Genomic DNA, 26,028 nt, shown 5'->3' on the forward strand with positions numbered 1-26,028 from the left:
ATGAACAAGAAAAATCTAGAAAATTTAAGGCAAAGGGTTGGTTGGCTAGAAGATAATGCTTCAGTAACACAGCATTTACTTGATAGAATTGAAAATTTCACCAGTGACCATAATAAAGTACTAGATTCAGGTAAAACATTAAATATAAAAGAAAAATTTTAGAATAAACGTAGAACAAAATCCGTTGGTCATGCACTATAAGACGAAATTTTCAAATAATTAGCAACCAAACAGAAGCTTGGCCAAGACATAAGAAGCCAGGTTACGGCCATACAATTAGCGTTCTTATCAACATAGGTAGAAAGTATATTTTTCAACGTTAACTAAGCCCTGCCTTCCGAGGATTTGTACCATGATTGTGAAGTTAACCCTTGAAAAAGTATGAAGATGTGATGTACTGGGAGTGACTAAGATCCTTAGCACTTGATAATAAATGTCAAAACCATTAATTGGCAGATTTTACTCTCTATTTATTTCTTATTACAACAACAGTAGGAGGTATTTGCAAAGGAATATGTATCTAATTACCAGATAGATACTTCTAGAAGGGTAGTTTTTTGGTAGTATTATCGAATACTACCATAACAAGTTTGTCTGTAATGGACATTGGTCATTTATCCGCCATTAGAGAAGAGGCCTTCGTCCCATAATTGGACAACAATACACCAATTTATATTGACTTGGTACAGGATGTTGAAGCAAAGGAATGTCTCAATCAAAAGATTTTTCCATTCAAAGAAACGGAGGAAACTCGAATCATCTTAGTCAAACCCACAGCAGAAGTCACGGAGGAATGTCAAAACATGAATTTGGAAACTGATGAACATGACCATCGATGAGTAAGTGATGACGTGAGTTAGTAAAGAAGCAAAATTTCGAACCTATAAGGCTCTCACCAGGGCTTCGCATCCCTGAACGCCTGGGTTCCCTTCAGTCTTCAGCGAGCAAATAAGAAACGCATATCTTTGCAAACACATTACTTCTTTTTTATCGCGGCTCGTTTCATCCTAGTTGGATGACAGTGATTTGATGGAGGAAGGTGCAGTCAGACATTTGTTCCCATAAGATTTTAAAACCTTGAAAAACCGACCCTGGCTACCCAAAAACCGAATCGTGTAGAAAGGACTTTATTAATCCCGTCAGGAGTAATGTTATCAGAGCCTTTGATTTCACTTTCCGAAGTGATTAACCCAAATCTGAGCTCACAGATTCAATTGAGCAATTTATATCTTACAAAGATTTGAGACACTAAATAACACTAAATGAGAACTTAAAATTCTTGATTCTGAACACAACTTCCTCCAAGTGTTGCTTATCACAGTTTACAAGAGCAAACTTAAATTAAAACAAAAAATAAACAAAACAAATCAACTGCTCCAAAGCGCAAGGATCTAACATTTTGAACAAACTATTATGTACCATATATCTTTTGTGTGAAAGACTATTATTCTATAACTATAATAATGTTCGATCCTTCAACGTGATTTGGATGAGTGACGAAACTGAAAATCATTTCAAACACATGTCTGTATGCCATATTTGGTACCTAAAACTTTAAATAAATTTCTTTAACCCAATCATTTTAAATCATATAGCAAAGTGTACAATATTTAGGGAGGGCCAAGAATTGTGCCTTGAGGAACACCAAAAGGAATAAATTTCTTATTTCAATATTCTCAATTTTACTGCTAACGACGAAGATTTGATTGTTGCTATAAGTCGTTATCTTGCCATTTTCAAGATAATTTTGTCATTTTGCCTAATCATCAGCATCAACATCGTTATTGTTGACAAAGTGGTTTTAGCTAACGCTTTTCATGAATCGGAATTCATTAAAATGTTTATGATGATCATTAAAACGTTTTTTTTTTAACCAATATGGCGTAACAAGACATGTAAAAACAAAAACCACAGAAGCTACAATGAAAGCGTTTGGTCAAAATAAACAAACTCGAATTTCACGTACTAGTGTCATTATGTATGTAATCAATTAGCTTTTTATAATCACATTCAGAGCTAATCACACATTACCTGACTTCTTGTGGATTCCTGCACAAAAAAGTACAATATTTTAAAACTTAACATCTGATTCTTAGGGTTTATATTTCTTTGAGTTTCATTTGTTATTTTTGCAGTAATTGAAACTTGTAATTTGTTTTAATCTCTTATTATAAACAATTTGTTCATCGTCTTGGCTTTCTTAGTTTCTTTAATACACTATCTATAAGAATCTTTTAATCTCTTGTCTATCGGTATATGAGAAACAATAGGAAACACATTGTGTCTCACGTAGATCTGCGTCCACCACGGATTAATCATCGTTACCGTGGTCTATGTCTTTACGATTTCATTCTATCTAACCTACTATCTATTATCTTATGTTAAACATTACATTCTTACTTCAACATTATATCCATCTGCTTATAGACTAAAAGTTTAATCTATACCTACGGTCCCTTATCTACGAGTATATCCTACAGTCCCTATAAATTTTAGCATGTTTCCTCACTTTGTTTCTTTCTACTTTCTTGATAACATGTGCTTAGCTCTTCCTCATCTACCTACTGTTTAAGTTCAATAGTTTACCTGGCTGGTGGGCCGCAGTCTGTGTTAGTGGTAGCATCGATATCAGGTTCCAGCTCAGATATATCTTCCCGAACTATATCGGAACCGCTTTGGTATTCTGATGTTGGCCGTGGACGGGTTAGGTTTGCTGAAAAGGAGAAAATAATAGAATTTATACATATTTTTGGGTACCTGTTAAATTCTTGCTAGTTACTATACTAGTGTTTCCAATCAATCGTAAAAGAGTTGTTATAAATTGGTCTGGTGTTGCGGGTGTCCATGGGCGGCGCTGATCGCGTACCATCAGGTGGCTCATTTGCTCGTTTGCCACCTAATCCATAAAAAAATAAACAACAAAAGTCAAAGTTACTTCTATTTAAACGTTATATATTTTTTTGTTAAGCTAAAGTTTATTGATGGAGGTGTCTTTAAAGTGTCTAAGAAGTGAAATGTAGTCTATAGAAGTAATCCTTACCAAGGGGTCTGCAGAAATCATGGACGGTGGGCTGCAGTCTTCCTAGATGACAGTTCAGGGTGGCCGGTGGTGATCTGCCAGGCTCACAGGCTATGTTGACGGAGGATGCGTGAGCTACCGTCAGTCCTGCTCGGTACCCAGCTTCGTATGTAGCACCGTGAAGCAGTGGGAGTTCGCAAGGAGCTGGAATATTGATTTAGGAAGCAAGTTAGGCTTTGGACAGATACCCATCTCAGAATAATATTGGAAGATTTCAACTAGTTACTACTATTTTGGGTGATTATATGACTGTATTTCAAGGACTTTTTAGTTCTTTTGTTTAGGTGTTTTAATGAAACTGGATTTTTCTTGCCCTCCTATTATATGATGTGAACTGAATTTTACATATCGGGCGGGGATGCTATTTTAAATAACTAACCTGCTACACATTCTGGCATACTGGTAACCGCCCACTCTCCTAGCCAGCAGCGGAGATTCGTTGGTCCTTGCACATTGTATCTGAAATAAAAAGAAATCAAATTGTAAGTGAGAGCTCAAAAAGAGTAACGATGGAGTTTCTTGCTCGTTCTTCTCCATTCAAAGCTACACTTTGAAACGAGCACCTAGCTTCCCCGACGGACAATTTTCGAAAGACGTTTCAAAAGTGCCTAATAATTAAGGATTAAATAAAATAAATACTTTGACTTTCTCTTTCTGATTTAAAGCTAAATCTGTTAATAATATACGAATTCCTTCAAAGTCATATTTTTTACCCTTCTACTTACCCATATTCACAAGAGAAGTGCACGACTTGTCCATTGGGGACCGGGTCAGTCTCATTCAGTTCCTTCTCATCCTGCAGGTTGGAGCCCAGCACCTGGCTGGCCGTCATCGGATGTCCAGAGTCAGCTGACATCGTGTAGATGCCGTACTCCGTTGAGGGTACGTGGCAAGGAACTGTGTTATGAATATTCAAAACATATTTTTAATTTATTTAGGCTTTGTAGACCATATCGTCATTTAGAACACGGTATCGTTTTAAAGGGTTTTGGAAACAAAAGTCGGCAATCATAGAGCTTGATGACTTGAGACTTAGTACCAAAAATTGAGGTGAATTATTAAATTCTTGAATAGAGTCTTTGAAGCATCAACAGCCCTACCAGAAGATAAGTTTCTTAACCAGATTATCATACCAATGTTAGAGTAAGCTTACTCACGTATTTCACATTTTGGCTTCTCAGGTTTCCACCTTCCTCGCACACATTTGGCTGTGGCATTCGTTTCTAAGTTTAGTCCGTAACCTTTACCACAGGCCACACGAACTATTGTCCCTGAAATAAGCAAAGAGAAGCCTCATCAGACTTGATTCTGTGTTTAGCCAAACTTCAAAGTAAAAGTAAGAAATGGAATTTACCTGAACTAAACGTATTATTAGGATCCCGTCCGTACTTGACAATTTCTATATTGACATACGGTTCACTCTCAATAGGTTCACAAGGGGATTTAGGGCGTCCCTTTTTTCCTTTCTCCGTGGTATTCTGTGGACTGCTACCTTCAACTACGTCTTTAGTTTCAGTCTGATCTTGGTCTTCACCCGTTGAGGAAGCTTGTTGTCTGTTTCTACCACCCTTGCCTTCTCTGCCTCTGTAAAGAGATGGTGACTTTAATTATTTGTATGTTTTGTAGGGGTTTGAGGTTCACTGTAATCATTATTATAATAATTGAATTTATGGTATTGCGTAGTTGATTGTCTATTTTATCATCATCGTCATATTAGATGTCTATTTCATTGACCCAATCGAAAATGCAATAGAAGAAATATCGACTAATTGTGGATTTTCTTGTTCATTAATAATTAGACTCTACTCACATAAGCCTTCTTGCTTCGTGAATATCACTTAAAAATTTACCAACAATTTTACTTCATGACACCAAAAAGTACTTACGTTTTAGGAACAGTGGCAGTAGTCTGATTCAATCTATCAGTTTTCCTACTCGTTCTTTTGTCTCGCTTATCCAAAATATTATCAACCTCTGTAGAATTTGTTTTGTTGTATTGCAAAGGTACTATAGCAACTTCTTTACCTAAGTCTTTATCTTCAAAGTTATGTTTTAAAGGTATTACAGTCATTTCCTTACTATCTTCACAGTCAAGTTCACTTAGCTTAGTAGTCAAAGGTACTACTTTTAATAAATCAAGATTAATTTCGTTATTCAAATTTATATCTTCTGTAGTCGGTTTTAGAGTCCAATTATTCGTATCATATTCTTCATTATTAATTCCTCGTTTGATTCTTACTTTAGTAGTGCTTTCTGGTGGGACTTTTGTTACAGTATCAATCTTAGTTTCGTCACCTTCTAGTTCCATATCTAGTACTTTTTTCGTACCATCTAGTTCTAAATCGTCTTCTTCATCTTGAGTACTATCTGAATTCTTTTTAGCGTCCTCAGATATTTTGATCAGAAATCTTTTGCGTCGTTTATCGACGTATCTCTCGAAATATTCGTGTTTGAGTTTGTTTATATTATCGGCATTGCTGTCAGTGCTATGTTCGTCAAACATTCCACCTTTCAGTACTGTTACATGGGCGAGTTCATCGTTTTCTTCTTCCGAATCTTCATACTCCGAGGTATCTCCATGCTGTACTATCTCATCCTCTTCTGGTTCGTACACAGGTTGATATGAATACAACCTATGACCGATAGGTTCTCCATGAATGTTGTAAATAGTGTATACAGCTGTTGGGAAGTTTTCGTCATTATTTTCATTACTAGTAGGAGTTTCCATATCACCATCAAAGTCGAATTTCTTCATGATTTTGAAATTAGCGTGTCTTAGAGTTGGTTTCGAAGTCCCGTGGTTGTATTTATCGTAGAGTTGGTCAACGTATTGTTGGGAGGGGTCCGTTTGGCGATGGAGGTTGTTGTAATACTGTCGGAGGTATGTTGATCTTCTGTGGCGAATTTCGGGGTCTGGAATGGATCGACGTCGACGGCTCCATCGGATTCGCGGATGCTGGTAAAGTGTGCACCTGGAAGTGAGAATAATACATGTTAAAATATAGGTTGAAATTTTGCATCTCTTTTTTTAGTATTGTTATCTTACTTAGGCAGTTCTCTCGGACTCCAGTGACCTCCAACACAAGTGGCTCCTGGTGGACCTTCAGATAGAACATATCCTTTCTCACATTCATACATTATCTGCTTATTATTGACCACCTGAAAATTTTAAAGTTTTTATTAAAATAAACCATAATAGAGAATGGTCCGAGATCCCAGAGCTGTCAGACATATCTTATTTTTACAAGCATTTAACCTTCGGCTTACAGTAGTCTTGTATATACTTTTTAATGCCTTAATGTTTGTAAAGCTTGCCGAGTGACACCTGCGCAGGTACCAGGTGAGAAAGGTAACTAAAAATTAGACTCACTTAACTTAAATTTTTATGTCTGATTGTTATATATGTTTTGTAGAATATTACTTTGAAATCATATTAAAAAAATCAGACACTTTCCATGGACCAAAACTTTTATCAGACGGCTTAAAGCTCTAAAAAATAGTGCGCCTTACAAAATTGTAATAGCAATATATGGTGCCCCTGTAATGCAAAACAGTAGTACAAATCATCATAGTTTTACCAGATAATTTGGACGAACGTGATTACCATCGTGAATGTTACAAATGTGCTACTGCTTTGCCGAAAAGATATTTCTCTCCAACCTCACATATATTGCACAAAACATTATAAAAATCAGACATAAAAATTTAAGTTAAGTGAGTCTAATTTTTAGTTACCTTTCTCACCTGGTACCTGCGCAGGTGTCACTCGGCAAGCTTTACAAACATTAAGGCATTAAAAAGTATATACAAGACTACTGTAAGCCGAAGGTTAAATGCTTATAAAAATAAGATATGTCTGACAGCACTGGGATCTCGCTCTAGAAGGAATAAAGTATTAAATTGGGAAGTAAATACCTTCTTAACATAAGGTCGATAGTCGTATAAGCCCATGTTACCCACGAGTAGGACTTTGCCGTTTTCTATGTAGCCCGGGAATGGACAGAAGACTGGAATGAAATACAAAGTATGTGGTTAAAAATAGAACAAAATGGAAATCTTTAAATAAGTTCGGTTAGATATCTTTTGATTAATAAAGAGATCATACAAAATATATGAACACTTTCAATAGCATAGAAATGTTAGCACTGGTTTTCAGTTAAGGAAACCTTGACTTTGTCATTATAAATTGGCATGCCTTACCTTCTTCACACTTGGGTGTCTCTCCACTCCAAACTCCAAAAGAGCATACAACAATAGGGTTCCCTTTCAGTTCGAATCCATCCTTACATCGGAATCGAGCCTTCATGCCATGCTCGGTCTTGGGCGCTATCACCATTCCGTTCCTCGGGAATTTTGGCATTTTCTTGCACCTGTCCAAAAAATGGTCAGGTTAAGACAAAATAAAAGAATCAGTAATAAATGAAACTGGATTATAAATAGACCTTCTCTAAATACAAGGGGTTTGTCATAATTTCTAGACTTAACAAGTTAAAAAGATGTTATGTATGTTGACGATACTGTCAGTTGTCATATAGTTAGATCTTACTACATCTATTGACGAACAGGAGTGGTGCCTCACCACACAGCTAAGTCATTATTTTACATTAAGTAGGTATACATATAACATGAGCTGGTATAGGTATGGCAATGGCGTACCTGGCAGGCTGACACCTCGGGATCTGTGTCCAGGTTCCATTGTTACACGTCACAGCTGCATTATTCGTTGGAAACTCATAATCCTTCGCGCACTCCACCACGATTATTTCACCTGGAACACCAAAAAGTAAAATAAATTTTAGAAATGATACCTTACCTTCCTTAGTCCCCTAATCAGGTGATTTAAAATGCCGATTGGTTCACACAACTTCTGAAAATCTGATTTTGTTCTATAGATATAAATGAAAACGTTTGAATATATTTTTTATGGTATAATATATAGGGGTATAAACGAGCAAATGGATCAGCTGATGGTAAGCAATCAGTGCCGCCCATAAATGCCCGCAAGACCACAAATACAAGTGCGTTGGCGGCCTTTGAAAGGATTTAGTCTCCGGTAACCTCTCTTGGACGCGGAAACACAACACAAGCTTTGTTTGACGCCAGTTTTCTGTGAGACCGTGGTATGACCATACTATCTTATTTACATACCATGTTGCACCATTGTTGAGCTGCCTACGATCTGCGTGTTGCCCTCATGTGTGCTGTTGTCTCCTGTCTTGTTCTCCACAAGCACCACTCGTCCTTGAGACACGTGGGGCACCACGCATGGCGCTGGAATATGTAAAGTAAGATAGTGTTACGACTAATTTTTCTTCTAAAAAAGAAGCAATAAAATAATGTTTTTCAGTTATTAAAACGATTATTAGGATTATATATTTTTATAAATCGATCGTTTTGTTTCCAAGGGTCTAGAGTTACTGATTAAAGTTATACTACCGATTTTGACTTTAACGCTATAGAACTAATGTCAAAAATGTATCTCCATTAGAGCTGATTTTGAACCGTCATTGGAATGGGCAGTAAAATGGGTTAATTATCATCATCACTTACCCAAACACATAGGCAACGGATGACTCCAAGTGCCATCATTCTGGCAGATAGCAGACCCATTGCCCTCCATCTTCATACCATCCTGACATCTGAAGATTATGGAGGCACCCAGACCAGTTCCAGAGGAAATGTTCTCCAACCAACCATTCCATAGCTGCCCAGGGTGACCACAGTTGATCTCTGAAACCATTGATAGGGGGGAAAAGTAAGCAATTACTTGTAGAATACTAGTTATGGGCTAAAGTGATGAAAATACAGAAGCTGTTGTGATGTTGAGCATGGCTGTGGAAGTGCAAAGGGTGATATGTGATATGCAGTGATTATGCTGTTCTTTGTTAAGTGAAGTTTATGTAGGGTGTGGAATGGTGAAGATAAAGGTGAGAACAGATGAGAGTGAGAGTTAAATATACTTAGTTTTACCTTTACACATTGGCTGTCCGCCAGACCACTTCTTGTCAGCGCCACATCGTCTAGTCGCGTCTCCCACAAGCCGGTATCCATACTTGCATTCGTATGACACGACCGAATTGTATGCGCAAGATGTGTACACTGCCTTGCCGTGCCGCGGCGCCTCAGGCGGCGGACACTGCACCTGCGTTACCACTAGATGGCGACACGTGTCGCTTTAACAATACCCGATCAAACACAGATGGCGTTGTTACCAATTTCAACCATGCAATAACATGCAAAAATAAAACAAGTATAATTTTTGTTTTACATTTATTTCACTACAGCGTTTAAAGATAGAAATTTACAATAAACATCGAATACTACTAACATTGCTATATCATCTAATAGTCAGATAGGCAGTTAACGACAATTTTTATCATGGCCACAGAAAGAAACAACTTTTAAAGTTGCGGAAAACGATAGTTCCATAGAATTTGAAGGTGACAACGTTTCTATAATAACATTACTTCTGATATACTACGTAATGCAATGGATGCTCAAACTGTCCCGGCATCTCCTTCTAAGCAGCATTAAAAGGAGAAAAAACAATCAGAAATATCCATTTTTGGCAAATTTCAGAGGAATTCCCACTTTTTATAAAAACTTCCCTCCCAAAAAGTAAATAAAAGAACCTAGCATACAATGAAAAGAGTTAAATTATATAAAATATCTTCTAAGTCCCAATAAAGAGTCCAACACCAATAATAACATTAAGAAAACAACAAGGTAAAAGTGGGATTTCCATAAATTGCGTCATGACAATGATATTGCTCCGATGATAGCCATGATAATCATTTGTTTAAGCGTCATGCGATCTATTACCGATGTAATGTAGGTTAGATTGAGAACCCGTACCATGCAACATTCCAGAATGAAGGACAACACAAATCGGCAACTACATTGTCACGAAGCAAGACCACTCGCTGATAATATTGAAAATTATTCGCATCTTCATGATGAGCCGTCTTCGTTTCTAGAACCTTCTATTGTTTACTTATTTTTATTATTAACGTAAAGTTACTTGTCTGCATCAAATGTCAAGTAATTTTATTATAACTTTCGTGAGACATACTAAATTAATTATTATGTTATCGGTTTACTCACTTAACTGTTTGACGAGGAACTCGACTAGTTTCAAGCCATGCTAGAAGCTCATATTCATGAGCAGCATTCCGCGCTTGAAACTAGTCGAGTTCCTCGTCAAACAGTTACGTGAGTAAACCAATAACATAATAATTAAAATATCAAGTAATTAAAATCAGTCTACGTATTAAACTTAACAGAATTTTATTCAGAATCTATTTCAATAAGAAAGTACTAAAACTTCTATCATAGTAAACTTTAAGATTATATGTGAAGCTATCTTTCTTTCTTCCAATCTTTTTCCAATTAAATCTGGCGTCAACATTTTGACACTGAGTCACAACTATTATAAGTCATGTTGCTTGATAATAAATCAAATAATATAATAACTAGGTTCGACTGTCTACCCCATTTAAAGCTATCAAAAGTCCTCAAAAGCGACTCATCATGAAGACGCCTCAAAAGTATCCAAATTAAGGTCTACTTACGGACACAGGTGGGGAGTTCCTTGGGGGCCCAGGCCCCGTCAGCCTGGCAGTATCTCTCTGCCTTGCCGACGAGCTCAAAGCCTTGTCCGCATTGGACGACAGCTCGGCAGCCGAAGGTATGGCAGTCTGCCGTCACCCAACCGTGGGGTACGTCGCCTGGTTCGCCGCAGGATCGAGCTGGTGAAAGGAGTTTTGTTGATCAAGAAAATGGGCAAGTATTTAATTAGCAGCATTTTATATTTTCTAAGAGTTTCTTTTTTTAATCTTATTTTATTTAGAGGTTTTTTTTATCTAAGATATGACAACCCCACCATACCCTTTCACAAAGTGGCTACTCTTTTACAATATTATTTACTAAGAGTTAAAATATTGCATATAAAAATTAGCTAATTGATGTTGTTTGTCCTTATTAGATGCTAAATATTAAAATGTTTTAATGATGCTTTGCTGGCTAATGTGACATAAGTTGTCTCGCTTTCCACTGATCTTTAACCAGATTTGGCTGAAAATCTATATTTTCTTCATAACAACCTAAGGTTTACCATTTTCTTGATTAGATATGTAAAATAATATATAAAATTTCCATATGACAATGTTAGTTACCGTACTGCTCCGAAACGGCTTTACCGATTTATACCAAATTTTATATGCGTATTCAGTAGCTCTGAGAATCGGCTACTATTTTCCATGCCCTTCAGTGATAAGGGTTGCTCACGGATATTTTTTTTTTCATGAAATAATTTATGAGGCAAAACAACGTCTGACTAGTACCTATGTTATAAAATTTTACAACCTTGAACAGTAGTGATTATTTAACACGTTAAACGCCATGGGGGGCAGACGTGACCAGCGCTAGCGGAGGATTTGCCTTCAACAGATTTTTATTGGCAGTCAATGTATTAAAGAGTTCATACGTCCAAAAAATATTAAAATCAAGATACTCACGTTCGCAGCTAATATCAGGTCCATACCAAGACGCCTGACCATCAATAGCCAGGCACTTGGCTCTGGGGAATCCATTCGTGACGTAGCCAGTGTGGCAGTTGTACTGCACGGTGGCATCCAGGTCGAAGGTGGCTTGCTCAGGGAGTGCGGAGTGGCGGGCATGCTCTATTGTGGGGGGCTGCAGGCAGTAGACTGCAAAACCAAATGGACAAAGATTCATATTTATTTATTTTCATAGGTACAGTGACAGACTACAGACTAAGACAATCCGCACAGTAAATACAACACATAGTACATTAATCTGAAGTCCAATTATAACTGTACACGGCATTTAATGTTTAACATGCTTCATTAGTAACAGCATATACACATCGTCTAAACAAAATGTAGTGGGACAACCGCTGTGAAGTTGAAAATCCATTAAAACGGATTGCGTAGTGGGTTGCCGGGGCTCCGGCTCGAAAAGCAGGAGTAGGAACGGGGTGGTTTTTAGTCAGTAAGAGTCTGACACTCCTCTCGCCCAAGGCGAGAGAATGCATTGGATGATTTTCTCTCCTCAAAAAAAGGTAGCACATATAAAACCACTCCAAATCGATCAATAGATTTAGACTTTAGAATTCATTGCAAAATATAATTAAAGTTAAAAACAAAAAAGTTAATATTTACATTGTATCCTACAATGTTCAATTACTTCAGTGGAATTCCAACTATGTTAACAAAACAATATGGTTCAAAATCAGGCTAGCACATAAAACTATTAAAATCCAACAAATATTAAACATCAAAAGTCGTATAAAATATTCGTTCAGACGTTAATTTCAATATCTGTTTCAAAAGCAAAGCTTTGAAATGAAGTTTCAGACAAATTCTATTGATTTAGTGTCAATACTCAAAGTCGTTGCTCATGTAAATCCAATTAGATATTCATTGCTGTTTCTATTTTCGTAAAAGCCAGACTTGCTTTGATATTTATATTTAATGGAAGCCCTTATATTCATCTATTGATCTTTATTGTGTGAATTTAGGTTGACTATGTAGTCTATCTAGAAGTACTAAGTGATTGTCTTAAGTTAAACAAAACGGCTAAAATAGAAAAAGGTGACGCTTTCGGCAGCGTCAAGATATTCATCATCATCATCAGCTCGAAGACGTTGACTGTGATGAGCATGAGCATGTAGGTCATGTCACTTAATCATGAAGCAAATACAAAGAGGAAATGCCATAATGTGATTGTGTCACAGTGACACATAGAAACAGCCCTGCCCAATGATATTAAAAGTAAAAAGGCGTAGATAGGTTATAAGCACTCAGAAAGTGGCACATTAAAATGTGGACATTTGGCAACGTGTTTGTAATATGGGATCGCTAGATGGAACATAGAGAGGAGCATGATTTGTAACGTCTCGCGCCTTTTGTAAAATATCACGTATTATGTTAAAGGCAAATCCAGTTATGACATCTCTTTGTACGTGTTTCATGCCTTAGGCATAGTGTAACTATGTGCATCATGCTCTAAGGAAATCCTCAACTTCTAAAGAGTCATTGGATTCAGGAGGCAAACTGTTTCCTTTGACATCCAATGACTCCTCACGACTCTGATGATGACATCGGTCCACCTAGAGAACACCAGCACATGCTATGTCTTACGTCCGTGCATATTTCTATTGTATTCATTAAGCAAGCAAGCCTAAGTACATGTAAGAATCTATACTAATCTATACTAATATTATAAAGCTGAAGAGTTTGTTTGTTTGATTGTTTGAAAGCGCTAATCTCAGGAACTACTGATCTGATTTGAATAATTCTTTTTGTGTTGGATAGCGCATTTATCGAGGAAGGTTATAGGCTATAAATCATCACGCTACGATCAATAGGAACCGAGCAGAGCGGGTGAAACCGCGCGGAAGTAGCTAGTTAAAAATAAATACGTACTGTTCTCCTTGCATGCTGGTGGCTGGCCAGCCCACTTGCCGTCCGCCTGACAACTCCTGCTCTGCAGGCCGACCACGTGGTAGCCGTGGGGGCAGGAGTATACCGCCCTGGTGGTGATGAGTACAAAATTAATCACTTTAATCAGTACATGTTTATAGGTGCACAATTGTATTGCTAGGCTTTTTTCGGTCTGATCCGGAGCTGCGGACTATCTAGCGAGTTTACCGGGGCTCCGGCTCGAAAAGCAGGAGTAAGAACGGGGTGGTTTTCAGTCAGTAAGAGTCTGACACGGGAGAAGACATTGGATGATTATCCACCCTAAAAAAATGCTTATTTCAGTATTTCGAAAATTTCTCATCAGCACGGAGCCTGGAATTGTGCTCAGTATATGACAATGTAATAATAGGTAAGTTGAGAAACTATGTGACCGTTTCCACTGATACTAAGCTATGTAATGGAGAATGTTAACATTTTTAGACATGTGTGTAACTATGAAGCCCTCGATGTAACGAATTGATCTGTATACTTAGTTTTTTCGTACAATCAAAACTGACCAAATTATATGCATCTAAGGTTTTGATGACTTGAATTTCTCATACAAAATTAACGTTGTACTGTGACGTCATAGTACAACGTCTCATATATTTAATTTTTTAATACTTATAACTAAGTAGTAAGTTATCACTTAATAATGTTTTAAAGCTATTTAAATATAAGAATGTGTAGGTATTTTTTTATTTACGTAATATTAACATTCTCCATTGCGCATCCATAGCACGTGATAGGTTAGGTATTATCAATTTAAAGGCTATATTGTCAATTTATGTTTTGTGATTACAATTAAATGTTTATTAGTACGGAAATATATTGTAAAATATTATTATTTACAACAGAGAATATTTCTTAATATTTTAGTTAAAATATATTCAAATTGTTTAACAAAAAGTATTTAAATTGAAAATGACGGTTGACACAAATTCACTATAAATACCGACGCTTATTCGAATATCGGGTTATTCAGTTGTCAGCTGCAGAACTGGAAGGATCTAACCACCACTAAGTTGAGTAAGTTGTTTTAATAATTATTGTCTTATGTGCCCTTTTATTTTACTGTGTTATGTATTTTGGTACTTGAATTATTATTTTTATGTTGGTTAATACTAAGTTGTATACCTATGTGCTATATTTATGTACTCGATTATTGAAGTATTATCGAGATAATTTTACTATAAATCATAAAGCAAGTTAATGTGCCGTAATTTTATTATTTATGCAAATATGCAAATATGCAAATTTACATACATACATACATACATACATATCGTCACGCTGTACAATGTACACCCACTTTTCACAATTTATGTTGTAAGTCCCATGTAATAGGTGGTGAGCCTATTGCCATATACCGGGCACATTTCCAGACTCCGTGCTACTACTGAGAAATTTTCGAAAAAAGCCCAGTAATACTTCGCCCGACCCGGGAATCGAACCCGAGACCCCTTGCCTTACCCGGCAGTCGCACTTGCAACCACTCGGCCAACGAGGCAGTCGTATGCAAATTTAAATTATGTAAATTAGTTATTCCTCGATTTTATTGATACATACATACATACCTACCTACCTACCTAACTATTAGACTCACATTATCTAAACGTTAAGTAAAATCGAACACTTATGCTATCTTTTTATATATCTTAAGCCGGGTCCAGACGAGTGTAACGTGTAATGTAATCCACCGTGTAATGTAACACGAATTCTACGTGTGGACGGCAGTACGAGCATTACATGTAACACTCGCGCTGAAGAATTCGTGTTACATTACACGGTGGATTACATTACACGTTACACTCGTCTGGACCCGGCTTTAGCTGAGTCCGTCTCCACCAGTGCTCTATTTGTACCTATGAATATAATTGTTGAAAGCCAAACGCATTGACTTGACGTAGCCATAGCACATTTCAGGTGGAAAAGCATCCCCTGTAACACTGGAGGATTAGTTGCATTTCAGCACTTTTGTGTTACAGGAGAGGTTGGGATTCTAAAATTTCATGAATTTAGCATGTATTTTATTTTAATACCAAGCCGAAAATTTTCTTGTTCGCTGAAATCTGTCATTCAAAACGGTAATATTTTCTCATGTGTCACATCGCAGCCTTGCCCGTGCATGCGATAAAACCTCATCGCTACATGTTTTTTTTTATAAATGATAGATGTAAAACATACTTATCGCCAAACAGCCTCCCTGTGAGAGTGACCTTTCCGATCTCAGGCTGCGTCAGTTCAGGACATTCGCGGTCTGAAACAAAAGAAAAGAAAGATTAGTCAAATCAAATCAAATGAAATTACTTTAATGCATTCATAGTGTACAGTTTGGTCTGCATTAGTCTACCATTGAACATTGATTTTATAAGATTTCAGTAGTATAATTTCTATTGTAGACGGCCTCCGTTGGCCGAGTTCTCACAAGTACGACTGCTGGGCAAAGGGTCTCGGGTTCGATTCCCGCGTCGAGCAAAGTATTGCTGAGACTTTTTCGGTTTTTGGAAACAATTCACATTAGTAGCAAGGTATCCAGAAATGTACCAGGTGTATGGCTATAGGCTCACCCCCTATTACATAGCACTTATAACACAAATGTGGGAGTACATTATGCACTTGTATTACAGGCCATAATGTGCTCCTCTGCCTGCCGTACGATAAAAGGTGTGACAATATATATTTATCTATTGTAGTAAGTTTTAGGTAGTGGCAAAGGTGGCCCCTAAATTATTTCCTTGTAAATACTCACGCAAGTCTCATTTTACACGTTTCTTTTAAAAGCATTATTAAACGCGATCTTTTGTTGCATAGAAAACAATAGAACGTTGATGATACGAAAAACCGTAGCCTACAAATCATCTGGTTACCGTAAACATAGAATCACATAAAACTACCCCATTCTATATACAACAGACTTTCAACTTTATAACAAAGCATATAAGATTGAATATAAAAAAATAAACTCGACAAACACCACGCTGATCAAGCTACCCCAAATTTCAAACTCATTTAAGCAATTAAGGACTCTGTAACTTATCTTTCCAAGGTTGAAAATGCCTTGTAACAGTACAGATACTTTGATGTGCTGTTGACTATATTATTTTCCTGAAATACGTGGGATAGCCAACAGCTGTTTGCTTGTATTTATGTATACTAATTCATTACAATATGTTTGCTCTCGTCTCAACAAACTCGGCTGTAATAATTTGTATTCGTTAATTTGCCCGGCTTTGCTTGCTGTTTGATTACTAATTAATTAATTTTTCGGGAAAAAGGTACGCGGTTTTCTAAAGTTGTTGTGTTAGCATACATAAATTGGGGTGAGGTTTGTTTGTTTATGGTTATTTATATCCTATTTTTACTTATATGTTAGAGGTGTTGTAAAATTATCTGCCACGGCTTTAATGGGAGGTAGTGTTGAGTTTGAAGATTACAATAGTAAATTTTCTATATAACTTCACTATTGTAATCTACATATAAATCCCTTGGTTTGGTTATAATCGTAAGATATCTATTTAGTTTTACGTTTCTTTTCTATATATTATGTCTTAATTACTTTTCCTGCCACTTTACAGTAAGAAATTCCAATATGTAGTACCTATGTACTTTCAATCATTATCTATTGTCCTTTATGTTATATGCGTGTATGTGTACATAAATGATAAATACATTTTATTACATATTTAACTAATCTGTGTAATAATATTAAATTGAACAAGATAGAATTCGATCCAGCGCCATAATTTACTATAGAACAACTGTCCCTTTGCTGAAATCGAAGGCCTATAGTATTGTAATCAGTTCTCAATTGTGAGAGAAAACAATGGAATGATTACAACGTCGGATAACGGCCCGGTCGACTAATGGATGCCTCCCAATGTGTTTACTCAGTAAATTGTCAGCTTCGCTCCTAATCTAGATCAAATTAAAAAGATAAATGGGTCTGAAAGTATTTGGATTGTAAAATGGATTCTATTTTTCGATGCTTTAGAGTCGATTTTCGGTGTTTTTTTGGCTATTTTCGGAATAAGTAAGATGAATTTGCTTTTACATAGTACTTGGCGCTAGGAGTGAGGTCTGCTGTTAATGTAGTTTAGATACCTAGGTTCTTATGTATCTAGGTGCTGCGTGGGTGTCACTGAAAATTTCATTTATTAGTTTATTTTGACCTAAAATTAATATTAGCTCAGGTCACAGAGTGATTTCAAGTAATAGTACATTGAAATGTTACATATGAGTTTTTTAGAGGACGCATTTTTTGCCTACAAATATGTTTATATGTATGACCTTTTGCCCTAAATTAACAATAAAAACAAATCCGAAAAATATTCTACAATATCGGTCTGAAGTCATCTTCTTCTTATATATAAAATTCTCGTGTCACAAAGTTAGTCTCCAAACTCCTCCGAAACGGCTCGACCGATTCCTCTGAAATTTGGTAAGCATATTGAGTAGGTCTGAGAATCGGCTAACATCTATTTTTCACACCCCTAAATAATAAGGGTGGTCCACCCCTCAAATTTTTTTTTCATTTTTTCGACAAAATTTTTTTTATTTATTTTTTTATGATACGATATTCAAAAATACATACAACCCTAAGTTTTTGCCCTTCTATCACCAACCCCTATTTTTTATTAATCATTTTAGTAATTTAATTAATTTTTAAAATTTTCCGCGCTTTTACTCTGGATACTCATTGGCCAGACTATATCGGTGTAACTACCCAGTGAACAACGCGGAGTGGGGATGAGACCGAAGCCGGTCTCCTGTTTCTCTCACTCCCTCCACAGTTGTCGGCCATCATTAATGTTTATGTGTGTTTATGCATCAAACTTAGTAGTGACGTTTACTGTCAGTGTATCTCTCATTATTCATTATAAATAATACTAATAATAACTCTCTTAAATTAATTATACAATTAATTAATTAATAGTAAATTAATAATATAAGATAAGATAATAATATCTGTTATTATTAATTATAACCTAAAAATATTCAACACGTGTCAGGGGTCCCTACCAACAACGACTTTTGTGTTGTTGTAAGTATATTTATTTTTATACTCAAATTGTTGTTAATCTTATATATAAAAATGGATCGCTAAAAGTGTTGGTAAGCGCATAACTCGAGAACGCCTGGACCAATTTGGCCAATTCTTTTTTTGTAATATTCGTCAAAGTTCAAGGATGGTTTTTACGGCGAGAAAATATCAAATAATTGACGGAAAAGCCCTAAAAACAGCCCTTTTCTTTATCCCATACAAACGTTTTCTAACTAATACGTAGAGTCAATTTGAGCTTTATTGCTATTGGATAAAGTTCATATTGCTATTGGATATTAAAAAACAAATGCTATTGGATAAGTGTTCGTTGGAGACTTGGAGCACAGAATCCCTACTAATATTATAAATGCGAAATTAACTCTGTCTGTCTGTAATTACGCTTTCAAGCCTAAACCAGTGAACCGATTTTGATGGAATTTAGTACTGAGATAGAATAGACCTTACTTGATACTTTTTATTGCAAAAAAATAGGGGAGAGTGGGTAAAAATAGGGGATTAATGTTCATATGGAAATTCGTCATTTTTAAAGCTGTAATAGTGAAATTTTGTATTTAGACACTTAATGAGGAGCGAAAGAACATAGGCTACTTTTTAATTTTTAATAAAAAGGGTAGAAGGCGTAGAATGTTTGATAGAGGAGATTAATGTTTGCTTGAAAATTCGTCATTTTCGTTAATACGTTGCCTGTGGCTTCACTCGCGTTCGATTTTTATTTAAATACACATATACTTATTTAAATCGTTAAATTAATTAATTATTCGTTATTTTTAATTTAAGCTGCATTCAGTTATAATGTGGCAATTGATTACAGTTCATAGCAAATTGTTGCTATTGGACTAATGAACATTGTGTGTCCACATTGGGATTGAAATTCAAAAATGAAGCCTCTGGATTATGTTGCGCCAGCGGCCAAGTCAAATTGACGCCATTGGTACCGCCACCAGAGCCACTACATTCATTGGTTCATTTTTTGACTCATATCCAGCAGTACAATAATTGCTTTCAAATTACATCATTAGTTATACGAGACAATTTTTTGCCTACTTTTAGCAAGTAAGTATAATGGCAAACGTTTTTTTTAATAATAATCCGAATGCTAATGATAATGCCGTGGATGGCAGTTTAATGTCGAGGTTTAAAGTAGTTTTAATTTGAAATGATGTAAAGTATTGTGGCAGTATTTTGCGAGCCACATGGTGGTACAATTTGCTATACAATTACCTGTATACATACAGATTACATTATTTATATTCTTACAGATTCAGGGATTCAAATATATCATCAAACATGTTTTTTATTGCCAGTGCCTGTTGAAGACTGTACATTTTTGCAAATATATTTTATGGACACTTCAGCAAGAGAAGTCGATCAGCGTTGCGCACACAACAACTCAGTAAAAAGATCCATTGTGATGAACAACTTCAAACATGTTTCCATCAACACAATTAATTAGTTGTATTATTCACAAATGCATTAGACCGCATGCCATCAGATAATCACAAAATTGTTATCAGAACCGATAAGGCGCCTGCAGGACAGTGAAATTATTGAATCCTATGAAATAAACTCTATTATGGAAATACATATATTTTGTTTTTTTTTAATTAGTAAAGTCCTTTTCAGCTATAGTGAGATCAGGAAATGATGGATTCATTTTTATATGGAGGATATTATAGATTCCAGTTCAAATTTAATAGGGACTCATACATAACTCAGCTATACAAAATAAAGTAGAGCATCATTGCTACGCGAAAGCGGTACGAAGTTCGCTGGGTCAGCTAGTTATTCATTATAAATAATACTAATAATAACTCTCTTAAATTAATTATACAATTAATTAATTAATAGTAAATTAATAATATAAGATAAGATAATAATATCTGTTATTATTAATTATAACCTAAAAATATTCAACACGTGTCAGGGGTCCCTACCAACAACGACTTTTGTGTTGTTGTAAGTATATTTATTTTTATACTCAAATTGTTGTTAATCTTATATATAAAAATGGATAGCTAAAAGTGTTGGTAAGCGCATAACTCGAGAACGCCTGGACCAATTTGGCCAATTCTTTTTTTGTAATATTCGTCAAAGTTCAAGGATGGTTTTTACGGCGAGAAAATATCAAATAATTGACGGAAAAGCCCTAAAAACAGCCCTTTTCTTTATCCCATACAAACGTTTTCTAACTAATACGTAGAGTCAATTTGAGCTTTATTGCTATTGGATAAAGTTCATATTGCTATTGGATATTAAAAAACAAATGCTATTGGATAAGTGTGCGTTGGAGACTTGGAGCACAGAATCCCTACTAATATTATAAATGCGAAAGTAACTCTGTCTGTCTGTAATTACGCTTTCAAGCCTAAACCAGTGAAAAAAAAAGTGAACCGATTTTGATGGAATTTAATACTGAGATAGAATAGACCTTACTTGATACTTTTTATTGCAAAAAAATAGGGGATGAATGGTCATATGGAAATTTGTCATTTTTAAAACTGTATAACATTTGTAACAGCGAAATTTTGTGTTTAGACACTTAATGAGGAGCGAAAGAACATAGGCTACTTTTTAATAAAAAGGGTAGAAGACGTAGAATGTTTGATAGAGAAGATTAATATTTGCTTGAAAATTCGTCATTTTCGTTAATACGTTGTGGCTTCACTCGCGTTCTATTCTTATTTAAATACACATATACTTATTTAAATCGTTAAATTAATTAATTATTCGTTATTTTTAATTTAAGCTGCATTCAGTTATAATGTGGCAATTGATTACAGTTCATAGCAAATTGTTGCTATTGGACTAATGAACATTGTGTGCCCACATTGGGATTGAAATTCAAAAATGAAGCCTCTGGATTGTGTTGCGCCAGCGGCCAAGTCAAATTGACGCCATTGGTACCGGCACCGGAGCCACTACATTCATTGGTTCATTTTTTGACTCATATCCAGCAGTACAATAATTGCTTTCAAATTACATCATTAGTTATACGAGACAATTTTTTGCCTACTTTTAGCAAGTAAGTATAATGGCAAACGTTTTTTTTAATAATAATCCGAATGCTAATGATAATGCCGTGGATGGCAGTTTAATGTCGAGGTTTAAAGTAGTTTTAATTTGAAATGATGTAAAGTATTGTGGCAGTATTTTGCGAGCCACATGGTGGTACAATTTGCTATACAATTACCTGTATACATACAGATTACATTATTTATATTCTTACAGATTCAGGGATTCAAATATATCATCAAACATGTTTTTTATTGCCAGTGCCTGTTGAAGACTGTACATTTTTGCAAATATATTTTATGGACACTTCAGCAAGAGAAGTCGATCAGCGTTGCGCACACAACAACTCAGTAAAAAGATCCATTGTGATGAACAACTTCAAACATGTTTCCATCAACACAATTAATTAGTTGCATTATTCACAAATGCATTAGACCGCATGCCATCAGATAATCACAAAATTGTCATCAGAACCGATAAGGCGCCTGCAGGACAGTGAAATTATTGATTCCTATGAAATAAACACTATTATGAACATATATATTGTTTTTTTTTTTATTAGATAATCCTTTTCAGCCATAGTGAGATCAGGAAATGATGGATTCATTTTTATATGGAGGATATTATAGATTCCAGTTCAAATTTACTAAATTAGACTCATACATAACTCAGCTATACAAAATAAAGTAGAGCATCATTGCTACGCGAAAGCGGTACGAAGTTCGCTGGGTCAGCTAGTTTATTTATAAAATGTAAAAAAGTTATAGAGGAAAAATTTTTTGTAAAAAACTTCACTTTTTTACTTATAACTAAACATGTAGGCAAAATAATTTTATACAAATATTATTTTATTTTTTTGTACGATGCATAGTTTCCGAGATATAGTAAAAAAGTGTTTCCACCCCCTTTTCCAAGATGGCGATATGGCGCTACTTTGAATATGGCGCTACTTTGAATATGGCGCTACTTTGAATATGGCGCTACTTTGAATATGGCGCTACTTTGAATATGGCGCTACTTTGAATATGGCGCTACTTTGAATATGGCGCGAAGTTGAATATGGCGCGAAGTTGAATATGGCGCTACTTTGAATATGGCGCTACTTTGAATATGGCGCTACTTTGAATATGGCGCGAAGTTGAATATGGCGCGAAGTTGAATATGGCGCGAAGTTGAATATGGCGCGAAGTTGAATATGGCGCGAAGTTGAATATGGCGCGAACTTGAATATGGCGCGAACTTGAATATGGCGCGAACTTGAATATGGCGCGAACTTGAATATGGCGCGAACTTGAATATGGCGCGAACTTGAATATGGCGCGAACTTGAATATGGCGCGAACTTGAATATGGCGCGAACTTGAATATCGGGCATCGGGCCAGCCCAGGTAGGATTTTACAAACTGTGAATACTCTGATGTCATAAATCTTTAAACTATGTATAAACTCGACCTAAAACATTAATGTTATAACACTCAATTACTCGAAAACACAAACAAAAAAGTGTAGCAAAGTCCAAATAGAAAAAGAAATTAGCAAGATTTTTTGCTGAGTGTAAGCTAATGAACTAAAAGTGAGACGTAATAAAAACACCCCTTTCCACTCGAGTCCAGTAGAGGAGTACATAAAAAAGCAATTGTGGAGTCCGTTAAAATGAATAGGCAAGTTCGCTGCCTATAAATTTTGGGGGAGACTTAGTGGGGTCTTTGCTAGGTTAGAGTAAACTTGACATTAGTCACAATTACTGTTTTTGTTTTATTAATAAGATACTGCTACTACTGTCTGCCTCATTTATCGAGTTAGGTTTCAAATCAACAGCCTATATGTGGCCACTGCTGACCAAAGGCCTCTTCTTACACGACGAAGGTTTGAGCATTAATCACCACGCTTGCTCAATAAGGGTTGTCGATTTCAAACTTAAGGTAAACGCAGGTATTAACGACCCCCTAAGAGAATTTTAAAATCAACCATATTTTTTTAGTGCTCTGGTTCCTCTAAAGATTAATATTTTCGTTTCATATGCTAGTGTTATGTATAAAATATGTATTTACTGAATCAAATAGATTTAAATAGAGGATTATCTTGTAAAAAATAATTTATAATGTGACTTAGTCGATTGTTGCAATTACCGACCCATAAAAACGGCTGTGAAGCTATTAACGATTTTTATGCAGCTATTCCCGATCGTGTATGATAGGAGGCCTTTTTCCAGTAATGGCATGTATATAAGCTAGTGATGATGATTATTACCGATCTTAATAAAATACAACAAAATAAAAATGCAAATACTTATTCGTATTTTTTTATTGTCGTTCTTTTTAATAAAACAAATTGGTACTTCTTAGTAATGAACTTATGAGCTAAATAATTATAAACTTTAAAATGTGTTGTGACTCTGCAAGCTCTCATGCAGAGTCTGACTCTAACAGACGTACGGTAGTTTCTGTTTCAAAAGAATCTCTATCATTAATTAAAGTAAGTACTATTAGAATGTTCATGCCCTTTTGTAGATTCATTTTCTAACTCTCTGTTACAAAGCATGCGACGCTTTGCTGCTTTTGTGGCTCCATACTTCTGGAAAAAAATATAATTGTATGTTTTATGTTGCTTTAGCCTAGAAGTAGCATTGATTAATAGGTACCTACCTATTATGTTATAAAAGTAGGTGAGAAATTAATTAATCTATATACGATCGGTAATAGCATCTTATAGTTGGTATTGCCGACCCTTATGGATCGGTAATAAAGTATGTAAGTATAAACATAAATTGTATTACCGACTCATAAAGAAATGGTTATTTAAATTCAATGGATCTTCGGAGTAAAAACTAGATTATAGTCGATTAATGTCACAAAAAATATGAACGAATGCACACTGTTTTAAACACAAAAACAATAATTTTGTACTGTAACTATTCAATATCAATCCTCGAAAAATATCATAACTTTGGTTAAATTGACAACGCTAAAAGGTAAAAACTAGACAAAAAAGTTTAGTCGCTAATAGATTTTTATAAAGACTGATAGCTTATATTTAAACTGGTTCTTAAAAATACTTGTGTTAGTGTGATAAAATAACATAAAAGAAAAATAAAATGAAGAGTTACGTTGCTGCCATTGCCGACTTATGGGTCGTTGATAGCTGCCACGACTAAAACTGATGAAGCTAACACCGTCCCGTTTTAATTTAAAGTTTTATCGTTTCAAATTACTTTTTATTAATAAAATGTCGTAAGAAATCAAAAGTTGACACTTAAATGAATACATTTAGTAATATAAGATAAAGTATAGACGTCATTTGTTTGTATAAATGTCTTAAATAGAAAAGTCACGTACTTACTTGAAGGAACAAGGGAACAGTACGCCATGTCCTGCGTCCACGCTGCCCCGTAGTAAATGACGTATTTTATCTATTTTCTGCACAGCTAATCACAGTAACGTAAAAGTATACGATGCTCAAGGAATAAACGCGTCTGTTCGTCGCCTACCTATAGTTAGAATAGTTCTGGAAACGTAAAGATTTCAAAAAACTTTTATAGGTCGGTAATAACTGCAGATTTTCGATGGGTCGTTAATAGCTGCGTTTACCTTATAATCAGGAATTATAAGCCCAGGTTTCCTCACGATGCTTTCCTTCACCGTTTGTCAGTGGTGTCTAAATAATCTTAGAAAGTACATACATATAACTCAGAAAAAGTCATATTGGTACTTGCCGTTGATAGGTTTTGAACTCGCATACTTATGCATGAGAAGTGGGCGTCTCAAATGTGCGGAACACCGTGACACAATAGTCACAGTTAGGTTAGGGGTGACATGATCGAAATTTCATGTCAATAGACTCGTTATATGGGATTTTATAACAACTGTCGAAGTGTGGGTGTAGTGTAGAAACGGTGTCAAACCAACCTGCCAATTTATTTGTTACCTCTAGTGTTGGTACTGAGAATTTTAGCAGTTTGATCTTTGGATCGGGTTAATTGGGTTCCACAATTCTCAGAAGTGACTGAGAGTATAAATTAAACTAAAAGTTAGCAACAGGACCAACATGTTTTACATGGAATTCATTAAGTATACTTAGTATCTAATAGCCACATATTCTCATGAAGCAGTATCGTGATATGCAGAGTACTTACAATATTTTTTTCTTGAGGGGGTAATATCGATCCAATGACTTCTCTCGCCTTGGGCGAGGCGAGAGGAGTGCTAGACTCGTACTGACTAAAACCACCCCGTTCCTACTCCTGCTTGTTGAGCCGGAGCTCCGGTAATCCCGTTAGGTAGTCCGCAGCTCCGGAGAGCAATATATTTGGCATCATGTTTACACACTCTTCTTACGATTATTAACAGGCTGTTGATGATGATGATGAATGATCTTTCTCAATAATTTAAT

At 35.7% G+C, this 26,028-nt stretch overlaps 1 protein-coding gene across 4 annotated transcripts in view; it reads right to left on the reverse strand.

Moving 5' to 3' along the window:
- LOC118277568 (uncharacterized) overlaps positions 1–26,028 on the reverse strand; it is a 129,813-nt gene that overhangs the window by 7,144 nt on the left and 96,641 nt on the right. The window contains exons 4-23 of one of the 4 annotated variants that reach the window (XM_050696118.1): positions 15,751–15,823; positions 13,528–13,634; positions 11,596–11,787; positions 10,651–10,827; positions 9,050–9,232; positions 8,630–8,809; positions 8,228–8,350; positions 7,736–7,847; positions 7,280–7,449; positions 6,995–7,086; positions 6,126–6,238; positions 4,966–6,051; positions 4,434–4,663; positions 4,237–4,350; positions 3,805–3,976; positions 3,459–3,538; positions 3,041–3,223; positions 2,587–2,713; positions 2,032–2,049; positions 897–935 (exon numbers count right to left, since the gene is read on the reverse strand). In XM_050696118.1, coding sequence (XP_050552075.1) covers positions 897–935; positions 2,032–2,049; positions 2,587–2,713; positions 3,041–3,223; positions 3,459–3,538; positions 3,805–3,976; positions 4,237–4,350; positions 4,434–4,663; positions 4,966–6,051; positions 6,126–6,238; positions 6,995–7,086; positions 7,280–7,449; positions 7,736–7,847; positions 8,228–8,350; positions 8,630–8,809; positions 9,050–9,232; positions 10,651–10,827; positions 11,596–11,787; positions 13,528–13,634; positions 15,751–15,823 — 3,571 coding nt within the window. The remainder of the gene's footprint in view (positions 1–896; positions 936–2,031; positions 2,050–2,586; positions 2,714–3,040; positions 3,224–3,458; positions 3,539–3,804; positions 3,977–4,236; positions 4,351–4,433; positions 4,664–4,965; positions 6,052–6,125; positions 6,239–6,994; positions 7,087–7,279; positions 7,450–7,735; positions 7,848–8,227; positions 8,351–8,629; positions 8,810–9,049; positions 9,233–10,650; positions 10,828–11,595; positions 11,788–13,527; positions 13,635–15,750; positions 15,824–26,028) is intronic. The other 3 variants (XM_050696119.1, XM_050696120.1, XM_050696121.1) reach the window with 3 other exon arrangements.

Source organism: Spodoptera frugiperda, chromosome 10 (assembly GCF_023101765.2).
Source record: "Spodoptera frugiperda isolate SF20-4 chromosome 10, AGI-APGP_CSIRO_Sfru_2.0, whole genome shotgun sequence".
NCBI classification, from domain to species: Eukaryota; Metazoa; Arthropoda; class Insecta; order Lepidoptera; family Noctuidae; genus Spodoptera; species Spodoptera frugiperda.